At 45.7% G+C, this 15,914-nt stretch overlaps 1 protein-coding gene across 1 annotated transcript; it reads right to left on the bottom strand.

Annotated features, from left to right (window-relative positions):
• Window positions 1–315: 315 nt before the first annotated feature.
• LURAP1 (leucine rich adaptor protein 1) lies at window positions 316–14,380 on the bottom strand. The gene is made up of 2 exons (XM_030327001.1): window positions 14,090–14,380; window positions 316–4,348 (listed from the first exon to the last, which is right to left on the bottom strand). The coding sequence occupies exons 1-2, from the start codon at window positions 14,285–14,287 to the stop codon at window positions 3,827–3,829; spliced, it is 720 nt and encodes a 239-aa protein (XP_030182861.1). The 5' UTR covers window positions 14,288–14,380; the 3' UTR covers window positions 316–3,826.
• Between the last annotated feature and the right edge of the window lie 1,534 nt (window positions 14,381–15,914).

Here is a 15,914-nt window from a genome sequence, read left to right as displayed (position 1 = left end):
CTCATATGAGTGAAGTCATATGATATTTGTCTTACTCTGACTAATTTCACTTAGCATAATACCCTCCAGTTCCATCCACATGGTTGCAAATGGCAAGATTTCATTCTCTTTGATTGCCGAGTAATACTCCGTTGTGTATATATACCACATTTTCTTTATCCATTCATCCATCGATGGACATTTTGGCTCTTTCCATACTTTGGCTATTGTTGATAGTGCTGCTATAAACATGGGGGTGCATGTGTCCCTTCGAAACAGCACATCTGTATCCCGTGGATAAATGCCTAGTAGTGCAATTGCTGGATTGTAGGGTAGTTCTATTTTTAGTTTTTTGAGGAACCTCCATACTGTTTTCCAGAGTGGCTGCACCAGCTTGCATTCCCATAAATTTGTGTCGTTTTAAGCCAATAAGTTTGTGGTAATTCATGATAGCAGCAAGAGGAAACTAGCATACTAGCCCTGCTGCTAGGCAGCATAACCTGTTCTCCCAAGGGAGTAAGGTCTGTGACATTGGGGAGTGGGGAATCAAAGACTTCTGGGAAGCCCCTGCAGCCAGACTGACCCAGGTTCCTATTATAGTTGATTTATTACCTATCTCACCATGAACATATATCTAAGCAACAATACATGATTAATAATGCATTATTTAGAGGGTTGCTAAGAATTAAATAGAATAATATTTATATTACCTACTATGACCTAATTAGCTACTTTTTAAAAAACAAGTCATATCTCCTTGTGGGTTTACACACATTCGTTCTTCCATTCATTCAACAGGTGTCACTGAACACCAAGTAGTGCCTGGAACCCATACACACAGTGAGCCTGTCTGCTACAAGCTCCAAGCATTTCTCATCTAAGCTGCCACCGAGCTTCCAATCAGTCCAATACTCAACCTTACTGCTCCATCCTAAATGCAGGCTCTTACACTTGCCCACTCCCAAGGTCTCATAACTCCTCGATGGGCTCATCCTGTCAGCACCACCCTTTACCCTCCCGGGCATTGTTTTTTCAGCTTCCAGGAGCAGTCTCATCTCTGCCTTTACCCAGTTGTACCTATCCAACTGTGCTGTACTCCCTAGACCTGCGGAGCTCCCCAACTCCACAGGATCCATCCGGATTTCCTAATTTCAAAGCTCCCCACCCCCACCTTACTTCTAACCTCCAGGTCTGAAATGCTGAGCTCTCCCTCCATAATGTCTGGGCCTACTGGCCCTCCCTAGGAAAAGGGTTTGTCCAGGATGATTTTTCTTATATCTGCAGTCCAGATTCATGCAGCTTTTACCTAGTCGAGGTCCAAGGTTCTCTTTCCTCAGAGCCTATAGCACTTTCTCTAAACCCTGAGCTGCCTCTCTAGAATAGGATTAAGAACCTAAATATTAACACAAGGAAAAATTGCTTTCTGTCCTTTGGGTGGTGTTAACTGGGTGGAATGGGGGAACAGTCTAGCCAAGTGACGGCACTGTGGGCAGACAGACAAGAAATCTGGGTTCTCTAGAGTCTTGCCTTGGATCCACAATGGGTGACACTGGGCAAATCTCTGCCCTCTCTAGGTCTGTCTCTCTAGCTTGTCTGTGCACTGAAGGTCCAGTGTTCTGTAAGGCTATACTTGAGCTTTGAGATTCTAGGCAGCTACCCCGGCTATGGCACACAATGGCCACAAGAGGGCGCACACCCTCTTCAGCTCAGAAGTTTGTAGCCTAACCAAACAAGTAAGCTTCAAAAAAGAACACAAAGCTTCTAAGTGAAAAGGAGTTTACCCGAGGCATGCTACAAAATGGCAACAGAGTAGGAACCGGAGAAGGGCATTTGAACTGCCACCCTAAGGGGAAGTCAGGAGCCCCAAGACCAGAAGAGGTGTTAAGGAGAGGGCTGGTAAGTAGCAAAGGAGGAAAGGCTAAGAATATGCTTTAGAGATTTTGATCACTTTGAGGGGATGGGAGAAGAGCGGGTCCTTAGGGGGGAGCTATGGAATGAACACATTGCCCCAAAAGGACTGGGGTGGGAGTTGCAGAACAAAACTTGAGAAATTTAGGGAAAGTGCAGATTAACTTGTCTTCTTTCCCTTCTCCAGCATAGAACAAAAGGTAGAGAAATTGCAGGAGTTATTATAGCACTTGGGGAAGCTCCTCCTCCAGGGTGGAAGGCACAGCAAATAGGCAAGGATCACCTGACATCCTTTTCTCTCTTTTTTGCCTTCCAATGATTAGTTTCAGGCCCCAGGAAAAACAAAGACCAACATATAGGCAGTTAGTTGGGGTTCAAAGGGTTAATCTCCAAGAATTCATTCTCTGACATCAGCCACAGCCCTTCTTTCACAACTGCACCCCCCCCCCACTACCCCCACTTGTCCTCTCCTTGGGCCCCAGGTTGGCAGCCTCCTTGAATTCCTTCTTTGCTGTAATTCACTAGGACCTTAGGACCTAGGCTCAGAGCCAGTTCCCTGCTCCCACCTCAGGTCCCAGGGGTCTAGGGCTTGCTCTAAGGGAGGAAGGAAAGCAGCCTTCCCCTCTATCTCTGCCCCTCATAGGATGTGGGGCTTAGGACCAAAGAGCCTCTGTCTTTCCCTGCCACACCCCCACACTCCCATTGTAACCCAGACAAGGAGATTTCTTGTGTCTCAGCCTCTGGCAGGCATCCTTGTGACCAAATGGTAGAAGGTCCGGGGCAGGATGGGGGAAGGGAAATCACAGGATCAGAGAAGACACCTCCCCTCTTTGGAAATTATATACACCCCCAGAGCTCTTCAAGCTTCTTCTCCCTCTGATTCCCATCAGCAATGGGGAGAGAGGGGGGTAGATGGGGGACTCATCTGCATATAAAAGGCCGGAGGCCCTGAAGAAGTGGAAGTGGAAACTGAGAAGGTGTGGAGACACAAAGGCTAAACCTCCTGGCAGACAGATTTGGAGCCAGAATACAAAAATGGGGGCAACCCAGGGAAGGGGTAAGACAGGGGACTGGCAGGGCAGGCCAAACAAACTTTTGAGAGCCGTGGGTAGAGGCCCCTGAATTTCCCTCCCTAAAAGCACAGATGTAGGAATACTGGCATCAGATAGGGATGCGGTCACAGAGGAAGTGAGACCCCCTAGAACAAAATGAGAACACCCAATTTAAAAAGTAAGAACCTTTCTGAAAAGGAACACAAACATCTGACAGTGAGAAGCTTTCCTACCAGGAGGGGTGATATGATCCCCCTAGCAAGAAGTAACGGTATGGAGAATAAATGGTGTGGTCTCACTTAGCAGCAGGGGCTCAGACAACCCTATACTGCCCTATCACCACTAAGAGACTGGTACAGAGGAAAGTCTATTCCATCCTGGCAGGAAATGACATCACTCACCAGACAGGAAGGGATGGTTCTACCAACCCCAGAGGCTTCTAGGAGGGCCAATCCATGGAAGGTTGGCCCTGAATGTCCATGTCCCTCCACAATTCTCCATCCTGGCCAAGAGGAGGGCCAAGACTCCTAGATGTTGGGTGAGGTAATTACACCCCCATCTCTTCATCAGTGATCTCCTGCGGGTCCTAAATCCCTCAAATCCTTACGTAGTTGCAGGGGGAAGGGGAAGAGATACTATCACACCAGAAGCTACAGGTCAAGCCTCTAGAGTCATTGTATCTATGTAAATAGCTCTAGGGTCCCAATAATTGAAGGATAAAAGCAGAGCCTCCTTAGGGGCCAGAAGGATGGTAAGGCCAGGTTTCCACGGTAACTGGATTTCAATGCAGCCTCCTCCTAGACCCAGAATAAGGGAGAATAAATTTCTAAGGAGACCAGGACCTAGTGATGAAAGAGTTATAGAAATATGAAAGGACGGGAAAGTTATTACAAGAAGGTCACATCATCCTGGCACTGCCCCCAATACCAGTGGGCCTCAAAGCCAAGCTTAACACTTTCATCCTCTAGTGGTTCAGGAGGTCCACCTTGGAGCCCCTCCCCTGGGGGCTTCCATACAGCCCTCAAGTTCCCTAGCCTGGTGGCTGTCAGGTCCACCTCAGTCCTGGCCCTGTCCCCACTGGGTATAACCTTTGCCCAGTCCATCTCAGGACGGGGAGCCCCAGGGGGGCCCTGTTCATCCATCTCGCTGGGGGCCACCGTGTCTAGGAAACTGCCGATGGAGACACTGTCCAGCCGGTCAGTGGAGCTGGTGTCTGGCAGGCTGTCCCAGCTGCCTCGCCTTGAGCGGCCTGGACTCCCGCCTGTCAGACTATATTGGCTGCTGGTGAGGCTGCTGCAGTGGCTGGTCAATGTCCCCCGCTCCTCCAACAGCCAGCGCACAGCCTCGATGCCCTCATTCAAAGTCACCAGCTGCTGCAGGATCTTCACATCGATGGCTCGCAGGTAAGCCTGGGGGAGTAGGAGAAGGAATCAGTCTGAGCTTCAGAGCCATGGGTTTCCCAAATGTTTCTAGAGACCCCACTTTGTGGTCCAACCAACCATGCCTCAATTTTAAGAAGCATGGGAATGGAAGTATGGTTGATTTAGAGTGTGGGCTTTAGAAGCAGACAGATTGCAGTTGTTGTTTTTAAAATTTTTTTTTAACGTTTATTTATTATTGAGAGACAGAGCGTGAGCGGGGGAGGGGCAGAGAGAGAGAGGGAGACACAGAATCAGAAGCAGGCTCCAGGCTCCGAGCTGTCAGCACAGAGCCCGATGCGGGGCTCGAACTCATGAACCGTGAGATCATGACCTGAGCCGAAGTCGGACGCTCAACAGACTGAGCCACCCAGGCGCCGCAGATTGCAGTTTAAAATCTCAGTTCTGGGGGCACCTGGGTAGCTCAGTCCGTTAAGCATCCGACTTCATGATCACACAGTTCATGAGTTCAATCCCCGCATCAGGCTCTGTGCTGACAGCTCAGAGCCTGGAGCCTGCTTCAGATTCTGTGTCTCCCTCTCTCTCTGTCCTTCCCCCATTCACACTCTGTCTCTCTCTTTCTCTTTCAAAAATAAACGTTAAAAAAAAATTTAAGTATTCAACACGGTGCGTGACACAGAGTTAGGTCTCACTAAATGTTTAGTATCGAAATCCGATCCCACTGAGATTTGAACTTCATAGAATAGGGCATTAACTATTGAACCAGTCCAGAATCAAAGAATAACCTGATAGGGAGTCTGGTGTTAATTAGGAAGTAGACTGAGCCAAAAGGAGGCAGGAGCTGGGGAATAAAGAGGGAGCTCACCTGGCCCCACAGTCCCTTCAGGGTGTGGGTAGCAGTTGTTCAAAGGGTCAGAATCCTGTTGGCTACAGATGCAGGGCTTCTCTTCACCACACACTAGTCTAGGGTGTCTGCACTGGGAGTAAATCTGACTTACCAGGTAATCTTTAGGTCCCTCCCACCTCAGATCCCCTAAGTTATCTTCAGCAAATACCAATCTGAATCTGTCCCTCCCCTGCTCAAGAAACTTTCTGGGCTTTGCACAACTCTTAGAGAATAAAATCTAAATATTTTAGCAGCAGGCATTCAAAAGCTGTCATAATACATCCCGTGCCTGTCTCTCCAGCTTCACTTTTAGCATACTTCCCTGGAAGCCCCCCAGTCCTGTCACACATGACTTCCTGATTTCATATTTATTTAATTTTCCTTTTAGGCAAAGTAATGGATGCACATAGATTAAAGACGCAAAGAGTTCTGTGAGATTTATCATGAAAGTAACAGTCCCCCATCCTAATCCTAAATCTTTCTTCCCAGAAACAACCATTATTCATTTTTTATCTGCTTATTTTGGTACTTAGATTCTAATCTCCAAATAACATTCCACTTACTGACTTTTAAGTTTTAGGTGTTTTCTATTGCCTTCCCATACGATAGAAGGTTAAGGATTTAACTTTTTCATCCTACTCCCCGATCCTCTGCCATACAGACAACTTTCTCTCTGTATTCCAACATACGCGATAAAATGAATTATTCAGTATTTACCTTATTAGGATTTGGAAATGCTATTCGCGGCTAAGTTGTACAGTTTACTATGGCTACTTTTCATTTCTTACTTCATGTTTTCCTTAGAATAATAATATTGTAATTATGCCTTAGAATAATAATAAATGATATGTATCATCTTACGTAATTATTACGTTATCATATTATTACTACTACATACACTACTACTACTCTTTTGCTTAGTTTGCTATATAATCATCAGTAAGTCAGCCTCAAACCCTCTCCCAATTGTCTGAATTTTCCTCTCAAGGCTTTTAAACATATCACATCTTCCATCTATTCCATGTTCTTAGAGACAGCTCTTCAGGAGCCTTCTTTTTTATATATAAAATTTCTAATATTTATTATTTAAAAAAAACTTTTAATGTTTATTTATTTTTGAAAGAGAGAGACAGCGTGTGAGTGGAGGAGGGGCAGAGAGAGAGGGAGAGACAGAATCTGAAGCTCAAACCCATGAACTGTGAGATGATGACCCGAGCTGAAGTTGGATGTTTAACATACTGAGCCACTAGGAAGCCCTTATCTATTTATTTTTGAGAAAGAGAGAGCACGAGCAAGTAGGGTAGGGGCAGAGAGAGAGGGAGACAGAGAATCCCAAGTGGGGATGGAATTCATGCACCATGAGATCATGACCTGAGCTGCCCAGGCGCCCCAGGAGCCATCTGATCTGCCCCAATCTGTACCTGCTGCACAACTATCCTCCAGGGATCCCCCTTCACTCTCATCCTATGGACTCCCTTTGCCTCTTTCCTGAGTTGGATCCCTTGTTTCCTGATCCTATGTCTTCTTCTTTCTTGATTCACTCCCTTATTGTGTGTGTGGTGCTTTTCCTTCAGTAGCTTCCTGCAACAGTCTACATAGGAGGTTCATTTGTTGAAGCTTCACATGTTTAAAATGCTGTTATCCTCCCTTCCCCTCATAGACAGTTGATGGGTATAGAATTCCAGGTTGAAAATAAATTTTCCTCAGGATTTAAGGCATTGTTCCATTGTCTTTTAGTTTCCAGTGTTAAACTTAAAAGTATGATGCCATTATGATTCCTGATTTTATGTATCCATCTTCCTTTTCTATCTGGAAGTTTTTAGGATCTTCTCTTTGTTCCCAATATTTTTTTTTTAATTTTTATTTGTTGTTTTTATTTATTGATTTTGAAAGAAAGAGAGTATGAGCAAGGGAGGGGCAGAGAGATAGGGAGAGAGAGAATCCCAAGTAGGCTCTGTGCTAGCAAAGTGGGGCTTGATCCCATGAACTGTGAGATCATGACCTGAGCTGAAATCAAGAGTTGTACGCTTAACCAACTGAGCCACCCAGGCACCCTGTTCCCAGTGTTCTAAATTATCCCAATAATTTGCCATGGCGTGGGTCTAATTTCATACATTGAATTGGCCACTTGATGGGTCCTTTTAATCTGGAGGCTCATATCCTTCAGTTCTGAGAGATTTTCTTTTTTTCTTTCTTGATTTCTCTTCCACTATTTCTATGATCTTTCTGGAAATCCTATTATTTGAATAGAGGGTGTCCTGGACGGATCCTCTTTTTTTTTTTTTTTTTTTATCTTCTTCCATCTTTTTCTATATTTTTTCTAGTTTCTGAAATATTTCAACATTATCAACCCTTCTACTGAGTTTTTCATATTTTCCTATCATGTTTTTATTTCTAAGAGTTGTTCTAGTTCTCTGAATGTTTTCCTGTTTATAGCTTCCTGATATGGCTGCAATATTATCTTATCTTTTTAGGGATATAGTTAATGATTTTTTTATAAGTTCTCATCTTCCAATATTATCTCCATTTCATTCAAGTTGTTTTTTTCTGTTTATCTACATCTGCACAGTTACAGGGTCTCATCATGTGTCTTACAGTGTTTAGTAGCTGCTCATACTTCAGAGTGGTCTCTAAAAAGTTGGTTGCAAACTGGCAATTATCTGGCTGGGCTATTTGGGTTAGCCCTGAGTCAGTATCTCTTATGGTTACTTTCTCTCAGGTTCACCATATTCACCATATTATACCCATCTTGAGAATATAAGGAAAGCTGCCAAATAGGGGGAAATGCTAGAAGGGTATATCATAACATTTAATACATTTTTACTTAATCCCTCTTGCCTTCAACTTTGTTGTCTCTCAATCTGGAGACTTTTGGTTCTAGGTGTTTTTTTTTTTTAATATCAATTTATAAATGTTTATTGAATTATTCAGTAAATGATTGTTTTACATCTAGAATGATAAACCAGAATATAACCAAGTATTTGTACACTGAGAAAAATATAGGCACTGGAATTAAACAGATCTGGATTCAAACTCCAGTTATGCCATTAATGAACCATATGATTTTGGAATTTTTATTCCCCTTTAAACCTTCATTTCTTCATTGTAAAATGAGTATACTATTTTTTTAAATTTTTATTTAGTTAATTAATTAACTTATTTATTTATTTTTAATTAAAAAGTCTCCACACCCAACATGGGGCTTGAACTCACAACCCTGAGATTAAGAGTCACATGCCCTACCAACTGAGCCAGCCAGGTGCACCGAGGACACTACCTAATTAAAAAGTTCATTTTAAAAAACGGAAGGGTGTCCCTAGGTGGCTCATTAGTTAAGCGTCTGACTCTTGATTTCAGCCCAGGTCATGATCTCATGGTTCATGAGATGGCCCTGTGTTGGGCTCTGTGCTGAGCATAGAGCCTGATTGGGATTTTTCTCTTCCTCTCTCTCTGCCCCTCCCCCTCTTGCTCTCTCTCCTTCATTATAAATAAATAAACATTTAAAAAATAAAAATAAATGGAAGGAATGCATTAACATGCACAAGCTACTGCCTGACAAGTATTAGTTCATAAATGGTAGCTATTTAACTTTACATATTACTATGGTAAACCTAATTACCATGGCATAAGCACAGAACAAAATTCTGTACCTGAAATTATTTGTGACTTTGGAATAATATCACAACTCTAATTCCATGAAACAGATGGTTATTTGGTTCCTGAGTTGTCTAATGATTACAAAGATAATGGAGAAACCGTCCCTACTTAACAGAAACTTGCAGTTTCAATAAAGAGATATGAACAGGGGCAACTGGGTGGCTCAATTGGTTACGCATCCAACTTCTGCTCAGGTCATGATCTTGCAGTCTGTGAGTTCGAACCTCACATCAGGCTCTGTGCTGACAGCTCAGAGCCTGGAGCGTGCTTCAGCTTCTGTGTCTCCCTCTCTCTCTGCCCCTCCCCTGCAGAGGAGGGGCAGACATGCTCTGTCTCTCTCTGTCTCTCAAAAATAAATAAACATTAAAAAAAGTTTTTTTAAATAAAGAGATATAGGGGCGCCTGGGTGGCGCAGTCGGTTAAGCGTCCGACTTCAGCCAGGTCACGATCTCGCGGTCCGTGAGTTCGAGCCCCGCGTCGGGCTCTGGGCTGATGGCTCGGAGCCTGTTTCCGATTCTGTGTCTCCCTCTCTCTCTGCCCCTGCCCCGTTCATGCTCTGTCTCTCTCTGTCCCAAAAATAAATTAAAAAGTTGAAAAAAAAATTTAAATAGATATAAACATGAACAACTGAAATGCCACAGACTATACAGATTATTAATGACATATGATAAAGAAGATTATCTTCAATTGTTTCATACTGGGGACAAATAAGTTAACAGTGAAACCAACAGCCCTAGTCCAAAACCAAACTAGATGTATTAAATAAAACTTCTCATACTAAAAATGCTTCTCCTGCTATAATTCCTCCTTTCTTCCTTTCTTCTCTCCTTCCTTCCCCTTCTTCCCTTCCTTCTGTACTATTCTCTTCCAAAACTTACATCTCCAATCTTCTGTTAGGATAAAGAAGTGGCTGGCACCTGGTTGCCCAGTTAGGGAGGAGATCTTAGAATATGATTCTTTTTTTTAATTTTTATTAAAAAAATTTTTTTAATGTTTATTTATTTTTGAGAGAGACGGAGACAGAATGTGAGTGGGTTGGGGCAGAGAGAGAGGGAGACACAGAATCTGAAGAAGGCTCCAGGCCGTCAGCACAGAGCCCGACGCAGGACTCAAACTCAACGAGCTGTGAGATCATGACCTGAGCCGAAGTCGGCCGCTCAACCGACTGAGCCGCCCAGGCGCCCCATCTTAGAATATGATTCTTAAACAGACATTCACAAACCCTTCTGTTTTCAGCTTCACTTGTGCCCCCCAGTTCTAGAAATACCCGGTGCTTCCAACTCCTGTGACCTTTGAGGGTTTCTGCAGCGCAAAATATGTTGCTTTTCAGCTTTCCTTGCTGCTAGCTTGAAATTCAGCTTTTTTTTCAGGTCTACTAAGTTACAAGTCTTCCTTCTGCTCTTTAGCTTCCAAAATTTTATTCCTATCATCTTCTCTCCTATTTTTGTTGTCGTAATGGTTTCATGGCCTTTAAAATAATCCTTCTATTGGCTTTTTAGTGAAGTTTCAGAAGGAAATGAAGGTAAATGCATGTGTTCAATCTGCCATCTTGAATTGGAATTCCCACTGACTTTATTCATTTTTCAAGCCCCAGCCTCAAATGCCACTTCCTCTAGGAAGTCTTTCCTGCTCTTCCTCCCGATGTAATTAATCCATTCAGTTATGAAACAATATTTACTGGGTGTTTCTTATAGGCATTGCATTGTGTTAAAGGAAGAAAAGACACCATTTCTTAGCCTCAGGGAGTTCACAATCTATGGGTAAGATAAGACAATGACACAAGCACTAAAAATTCAATGTAGTAAATGCTAGGGGAAACAACTGCTATATAGAGGGCCACAGGTACCTAGAGGGCCCTAACCCAACAAAGGGAGGTAAGAAAATGCTTCCTAGAATAAGGCACATCAGCCGAGGCATAAAGGTTAAGTAGGACTTAGCCAGACTAAGCGGTGGAGAGAGACATTCCAAACAGAGTAAACAGCATGTAACCCCTCCAATTCAAAGTGGCCTTTCCAGGGATGCCTGGCTGGCTCAGTCAGTAGAGTGTATGACTCTTGATCTCAGGGTTGAGGGTTCAAACCCCATGATAGATGTAGACATTACTTAAAAATTAAATCATAAAAAAAAAAAAAAAGCAGCCTTTCCAGAGTACAAATCTGACCATGTCACTCCTTAATGAAAACTCTTCCAGGAAGCCCATGCTGTGTTCCAATAACACTTATGGTCCTGTACCAGAGTTATTAGTCTCTCTCCCTCCTTCCTGTGAATTCAGACTGTGAGCTCCCCGAGAGTAGGTCCTGCACAGTTCATTTATGGTGCTTAGCCTAGGTCATATTAGACTTTGTGATTCTATTGCCTTTACCATCCTTGGCCCCTCTGGAGGTCTCCAGGATTCAGGGGGTTGGGTTTTACCATGCTGATGAAAAATGAGTTCTGTGACAGTGGGATTCCCTGACTGTGACAGCATCACTCCCCAGAATAGAAAAAAGCAAGGCTTTTCTTGCCAGAAAAAGAAACACTCATTCCACACCATCTCTTTGGAAACAGAAAGGTATAAATAGCTCAGAGAGATGCAGCCTTAAAGGCCACCACAATCCAATTCTCTTCCCAGGGGGATTCAGGTTCCCCACTCCCCCACTTAACACATACATATTAGACTCTCGGCCCAGCCCTGGGGTCACAAGTATGGCTCCCTCATCACTCAATACAAATCAGGCCCTGGGGTAAAGCCTGGAGATTCCAGGCCCAGCTCCCTGGCCACAGATTGAGATTCTCAGACTATTCTTACTAGGACTATCTGGTCCCACAAGCTCCTGTCCTCTCATCTTCCAAGAGGCAGAAAAACTGAGGCCAAAAGAAAGTCAGGGCCCTGCTCAAGATCTCAAAATGATTGAGGAGCTGAGCCAGGACTTGAACCCAGGTCTTCTCCCCCTTCTTGCCTGAAGCTTTTTCTCAAGCTGCTCTGTGGGGGCTCTGTGGGAGCAGGTTGTCACAGCAACAGTTCTTTGGGTGGATTAAGTAGGGAAGGTTGCTATTGTTTTCCTTTCCCACATACCCCAGACTCTGGCTGGTTCACTCAAAGTGTAGAGGGGGAGGGAACCAAGAGGAAAGGAGCCTAGAAGCAGGAATAACCTTGGCCTCAAGAGCAGGCCTGTCCCCTCCCTGCAGGATTGCTGGGAGAGGGACAGTTGAAGGACAGTGCTTAGAGGGCTTGGACCAGTAGTGCCCCCAGTTGCTCCAAGGGAAACCCCCTGCCCTGTCCCGTCCTCCCTAGGTGCAACCCAGTGGGCAGGGCAGAGTACGCAAATATATCAATGACACCTTGACCAAGGAGAGAGAAAGGAATGGGGTAGGTAGTGACCTTTCACTGTTTGGGCCCCCAAGCAAGCGCCCTCCTTTGTGCCTTTAATGGGCAGCCTAGGGTCCTAGACCAGGCTGGGTCAAGAATGCAGAGACCTGGGGCTCCTGGGTGGCTCAGTCAGTTAAGCTCCAATTTAGGCTCAGGTCATTACCAGGGTCTGGCTCTGTGCCCAACAGCTGGGGCTGGAGCCTGCTTCAGATTCTGCGTCTCCCTCTCTCTCTGCCCCTCCCCCACTCACACCCTGTCTCTCTCTCTCTCTCTCTCTCTCTCTCTCCAAAATAAACATTAAAAAATTTAAAAAACAGAATGCAGAGACCTGATCAGAAGTTAAATGCACCCCCTTAAAGTTTACAACCAGAAAATCTCCATCAAAGGCAGAAGAGTTCTGAGCCAGAGAGGAGGCATGGCTCCACCACGGAGCTCCTGAGTGAGCCCAGGCAAGCCCCTGGACACCTGCAAGCATGCTTCATCCTATGGAGGAATGATGACTGCTCTTCTCACTTCAATGACGTAAAATGTCTTTAAAGTGTCTGGCACAAAGCAGATCTCAACAGTAAAAATGTAAAGTGCAGGCAGATCATCTGGATTCAAAGCCTGGCTCTGCATTTTACTTTTTATATGACCTTGAGTAGTTATTTAACTTCTCTGTGCCTCAGTTTCTTTATCTATAAAAGATCACTTGCCAAATAGGGTTGCTGTGAGTATTAAGCGAATATTTTGTAAAGTGCTCAACATGATACCTGGCACCACTTTGTACAATGAGGCAAATTCGAGCCCCTCCCTTAGGTGGGCAGTCACAGCCCTGCCCTGAAGAATCTGGCACTCACCTCCAACCTTCAGGGCCAAGTGCACACATGGCATTCGAATCCTTCCCCCACGAGCCTTCCCTGATTACTCTGCCCACAAGGCTCTCCTCTCAGACTTGCAGGCTGTCTAGGAGCTCCCATGCCCTCCTTCTCTGCTCTCTCACAGCCCAGCCTGGCACAGAACTGGGCAGACAGTGGGGCTCCAGGAAAACCTATTAACTGACACACTCACCATGGCCTCCTGGTTCTAAGCCAGAGAGAATTCTTCGGTTCCCCAGAACTGGCTGCAAAGTGGTGGCAGGTGTGAATCACCCCCTTCACCGGAACTAGGGCCTTGGGGAGCCTAGGCAGCCCCAGATGCCCTTCTGGCTCTGAATCTAGACCAGCAGCAACAGGGGAGGGGGAGGGTGCCTGTTTCCTTCTCTTCTCCCCAAGAAGTTACAGATAAAATATAAATATCCTTGGGGGGCTCGGAGATGATGGAGCCAATGCTGATGGTGCTGCTATTCTGACTGCTCAGGTTCTAGGAACTTACAAATATTTTAAATGGGGTGGGAGAACATTGCAGGAAGGGAGGATGTCTTTAGTGGCCCTAGTCCAGGAGGTTTTCACCCAGATCTCTTCTGTGCTAAATCCTGTCATGAACACTGAGGCCTCAGAGGAGCAACCCAGTTTGCAGGAAGAGAAGAAACTGGTTGCCCTTTAATGGTGGCTAGGGGATAGATGGCACCTGGTGGAGGGGTGGGGTGGGGGAGATTTGGGCTGTGCTAGGTTCTCAGTGCTTCCCAATCCTCACCTCTCCCCACCCAATTATTTGGCAGTAAAAACTTCCTAGAGCCCATGCCTCCCACCTCAAGTCTTCAGGACCCATCAACACCCCACTTACCCTTGGGAGGGGCAATTAATGGACCCCAGGGTTTAAGGATTGATCTGGAAGGGACCCTGAGGAGTAAGATGGGGAATTTTAATGCTCTCCTCTCCTGTCCAACTCTGGGGGCATAAGTCTGTCCCTCAGCCCTAGCTGGGGATTCCATCCCCTGGCCCATGGAGCCCACACTCACCAGCTCCATCCTCAGCGCCATGATCTTGTCCCCCAGGCCGTGGCCCGTGTTGGGCGCCCCCGGGAGCAGCAGGGCGCCAGAGGTTCCTGGCTCCCATTCGCCTCGCAGCCCGCGGAGCAGCCCTTCAGGGGTCTTCCTGCCCACCTTGCCCTCCACGTCTCGAAGGTCAGGCGACTGGGACTCCGCAGTCCCCTCCATGCGGGCCTACCGCTTAAAAGTGCTGGGAGACCGGACGGCGGGATCTTGTTCCCAGGGGTCCTCCTTTCTCCGCGACTAGCGCCGAGCGGAACCGGTGGGTCCCCGCCCGCGCCGCGCGGGGGCGGTCGAAGGGCGCCGTAACACTCAGAAAAGCAGCGCAGAGCCGCGCGCGCGTGTGCGTGTGCGTGTGTATGTGTGTGTGTCGGTCGAGGGCTGTGCACACGTCTGAACGTCTGGCCCTGGAATGGGTGGGGCTCGGCGATTTGTACTTGGATTTGTACTTGAAGGGGCGCTAGGAGAGTTCAGTGCCTTCTGCCCACTCTTCCAACTAAATCTAGCCAGGTACACAGCAGGCGCCCTGTGAGTATTGCAGAACAAAGGCTAAATAAGCATCCTCAGGAATTTGGGAAATTAAGAGATCTGCAGAGGTTTTTGAAAGACTTCCTGGAGTAGAAGGGCTGGGTCTAAAACAGTGGTCAGAATTTAGCTACCTACACACACACACACACACACACACACACACACACACACACACACCACTTTCAGTGTAGCCACTGAATTTATTTTTTTAAGTTTGTTTGTAAGTAATCTCTACATCCAAGGTGGAGTTCAGACTCACAACCGGGGATCAAGAGGGAGTCAGTCAGGCACCACCACCACCCCTCCCAGCCACTGAGTTTAGATTAAAGAAATAGAAAGTAACATTCTGTGCCTTGTGGCTCAGTTGGTTATGCAAGGGACTCTTGGTTTAGACTCAGGTCATGATCTCACGTTTTGTTGGTTCAAGCCCCGTATCTGGCTCTGTAATGACAGTGTAGAATCTGCTTGGGATTCTCTCTCTCCCTTTCTGTCTGTCCCTCCCCTGCTTGCTCTAAACAAACAAACAAACAAGAAAGAAAGTAACGTTCTTCTGGCCACTGAGAAGTAATCAGTATGGAAGATGAAAGGTCCACATGGGCCAGACAGATCAGATCCTGTAGACTGATGCTTCTTAAGCTTGACTGTGCATATGAACTATCTGCACATCTTGTTAAAATGCAGATTGTAATTCTGTAGATCTGGGATGGGGTCTGAGATTCTTCTTTTCTAACAAGCTCCCAGGCGATGGCCATGATGCTGTAGAACTGTAGAAGATAGTTCTATAGTGCTTGGATTATATTTTATAAGCAATGAGGAGCCATGAAAAACTTTTTTTGTTGTTGTTTTGGCTTGATTTGGGTTTTTAAAAAAAATTTTTTTTTCAACGTTTATTTATTTTTGGGACAGAGAGAGACAGAGCATGAACGGGGGAGGGGCAGAGAGAGAGGGAGACACAGAATCGGAAACAAGCTCCAGGCTCCGAGCCATCAGCCCAGAGCCCGACGCGGGGCTCGAACTCGCGGACCGCGAGATCGTGACCTGGCTGAAGTCGGACGCCTAACCGACTGCGCCACCCAGGCGCCCCTTGATTTGGGTTTTTAATACAAATTATTTCAGCCCATGGTCACAGAAGGATTTACAATGCAAACCCTGCTTTATCTTTTCCCACCTCTATACCCACACCCCAAAGACAATGATGTTCAGCTTTTTTTTTTTTTCTGGTGTTTATACACATAACTCTACATATGCTTATACAGTACTACTATTT

Source organism: Lynx canadensis, chromosome C1 (genome assembly GCF_007474595.2).
Source record: "Lynx canadensis isolate LIC74 chromosome C1, mLynCan4.pri.v2, whole genome shotgun sequence".
Taxonomy (NCBI): Eukaryota; Metazoa; Chordata; class Mammalia; order Carnivora; family Felidae; genus Lynx; species Lynx canadensis.
This window is presented reverse-complemented; position numbering and strand designations above follow the sequence as displayed.

Excerpts from the sequence above, each read along its gene's own strand:
- LURAP1 (XM_030327001.1), bottom strand. The coding sequence starts at position 14,287 with ATGGAGGGGACTGCGGAGTCCCAGTCGCCTGACCTTCGAGACGTGGAG. Across the intron at positions 4,349-14,089 it reads TGGCGCTGAGGATGGAGCTG|GCTTACCTGCGAGCCATCGA; the intron begins GTGAGTGTGGGC and ends CTACTCCCCCAG.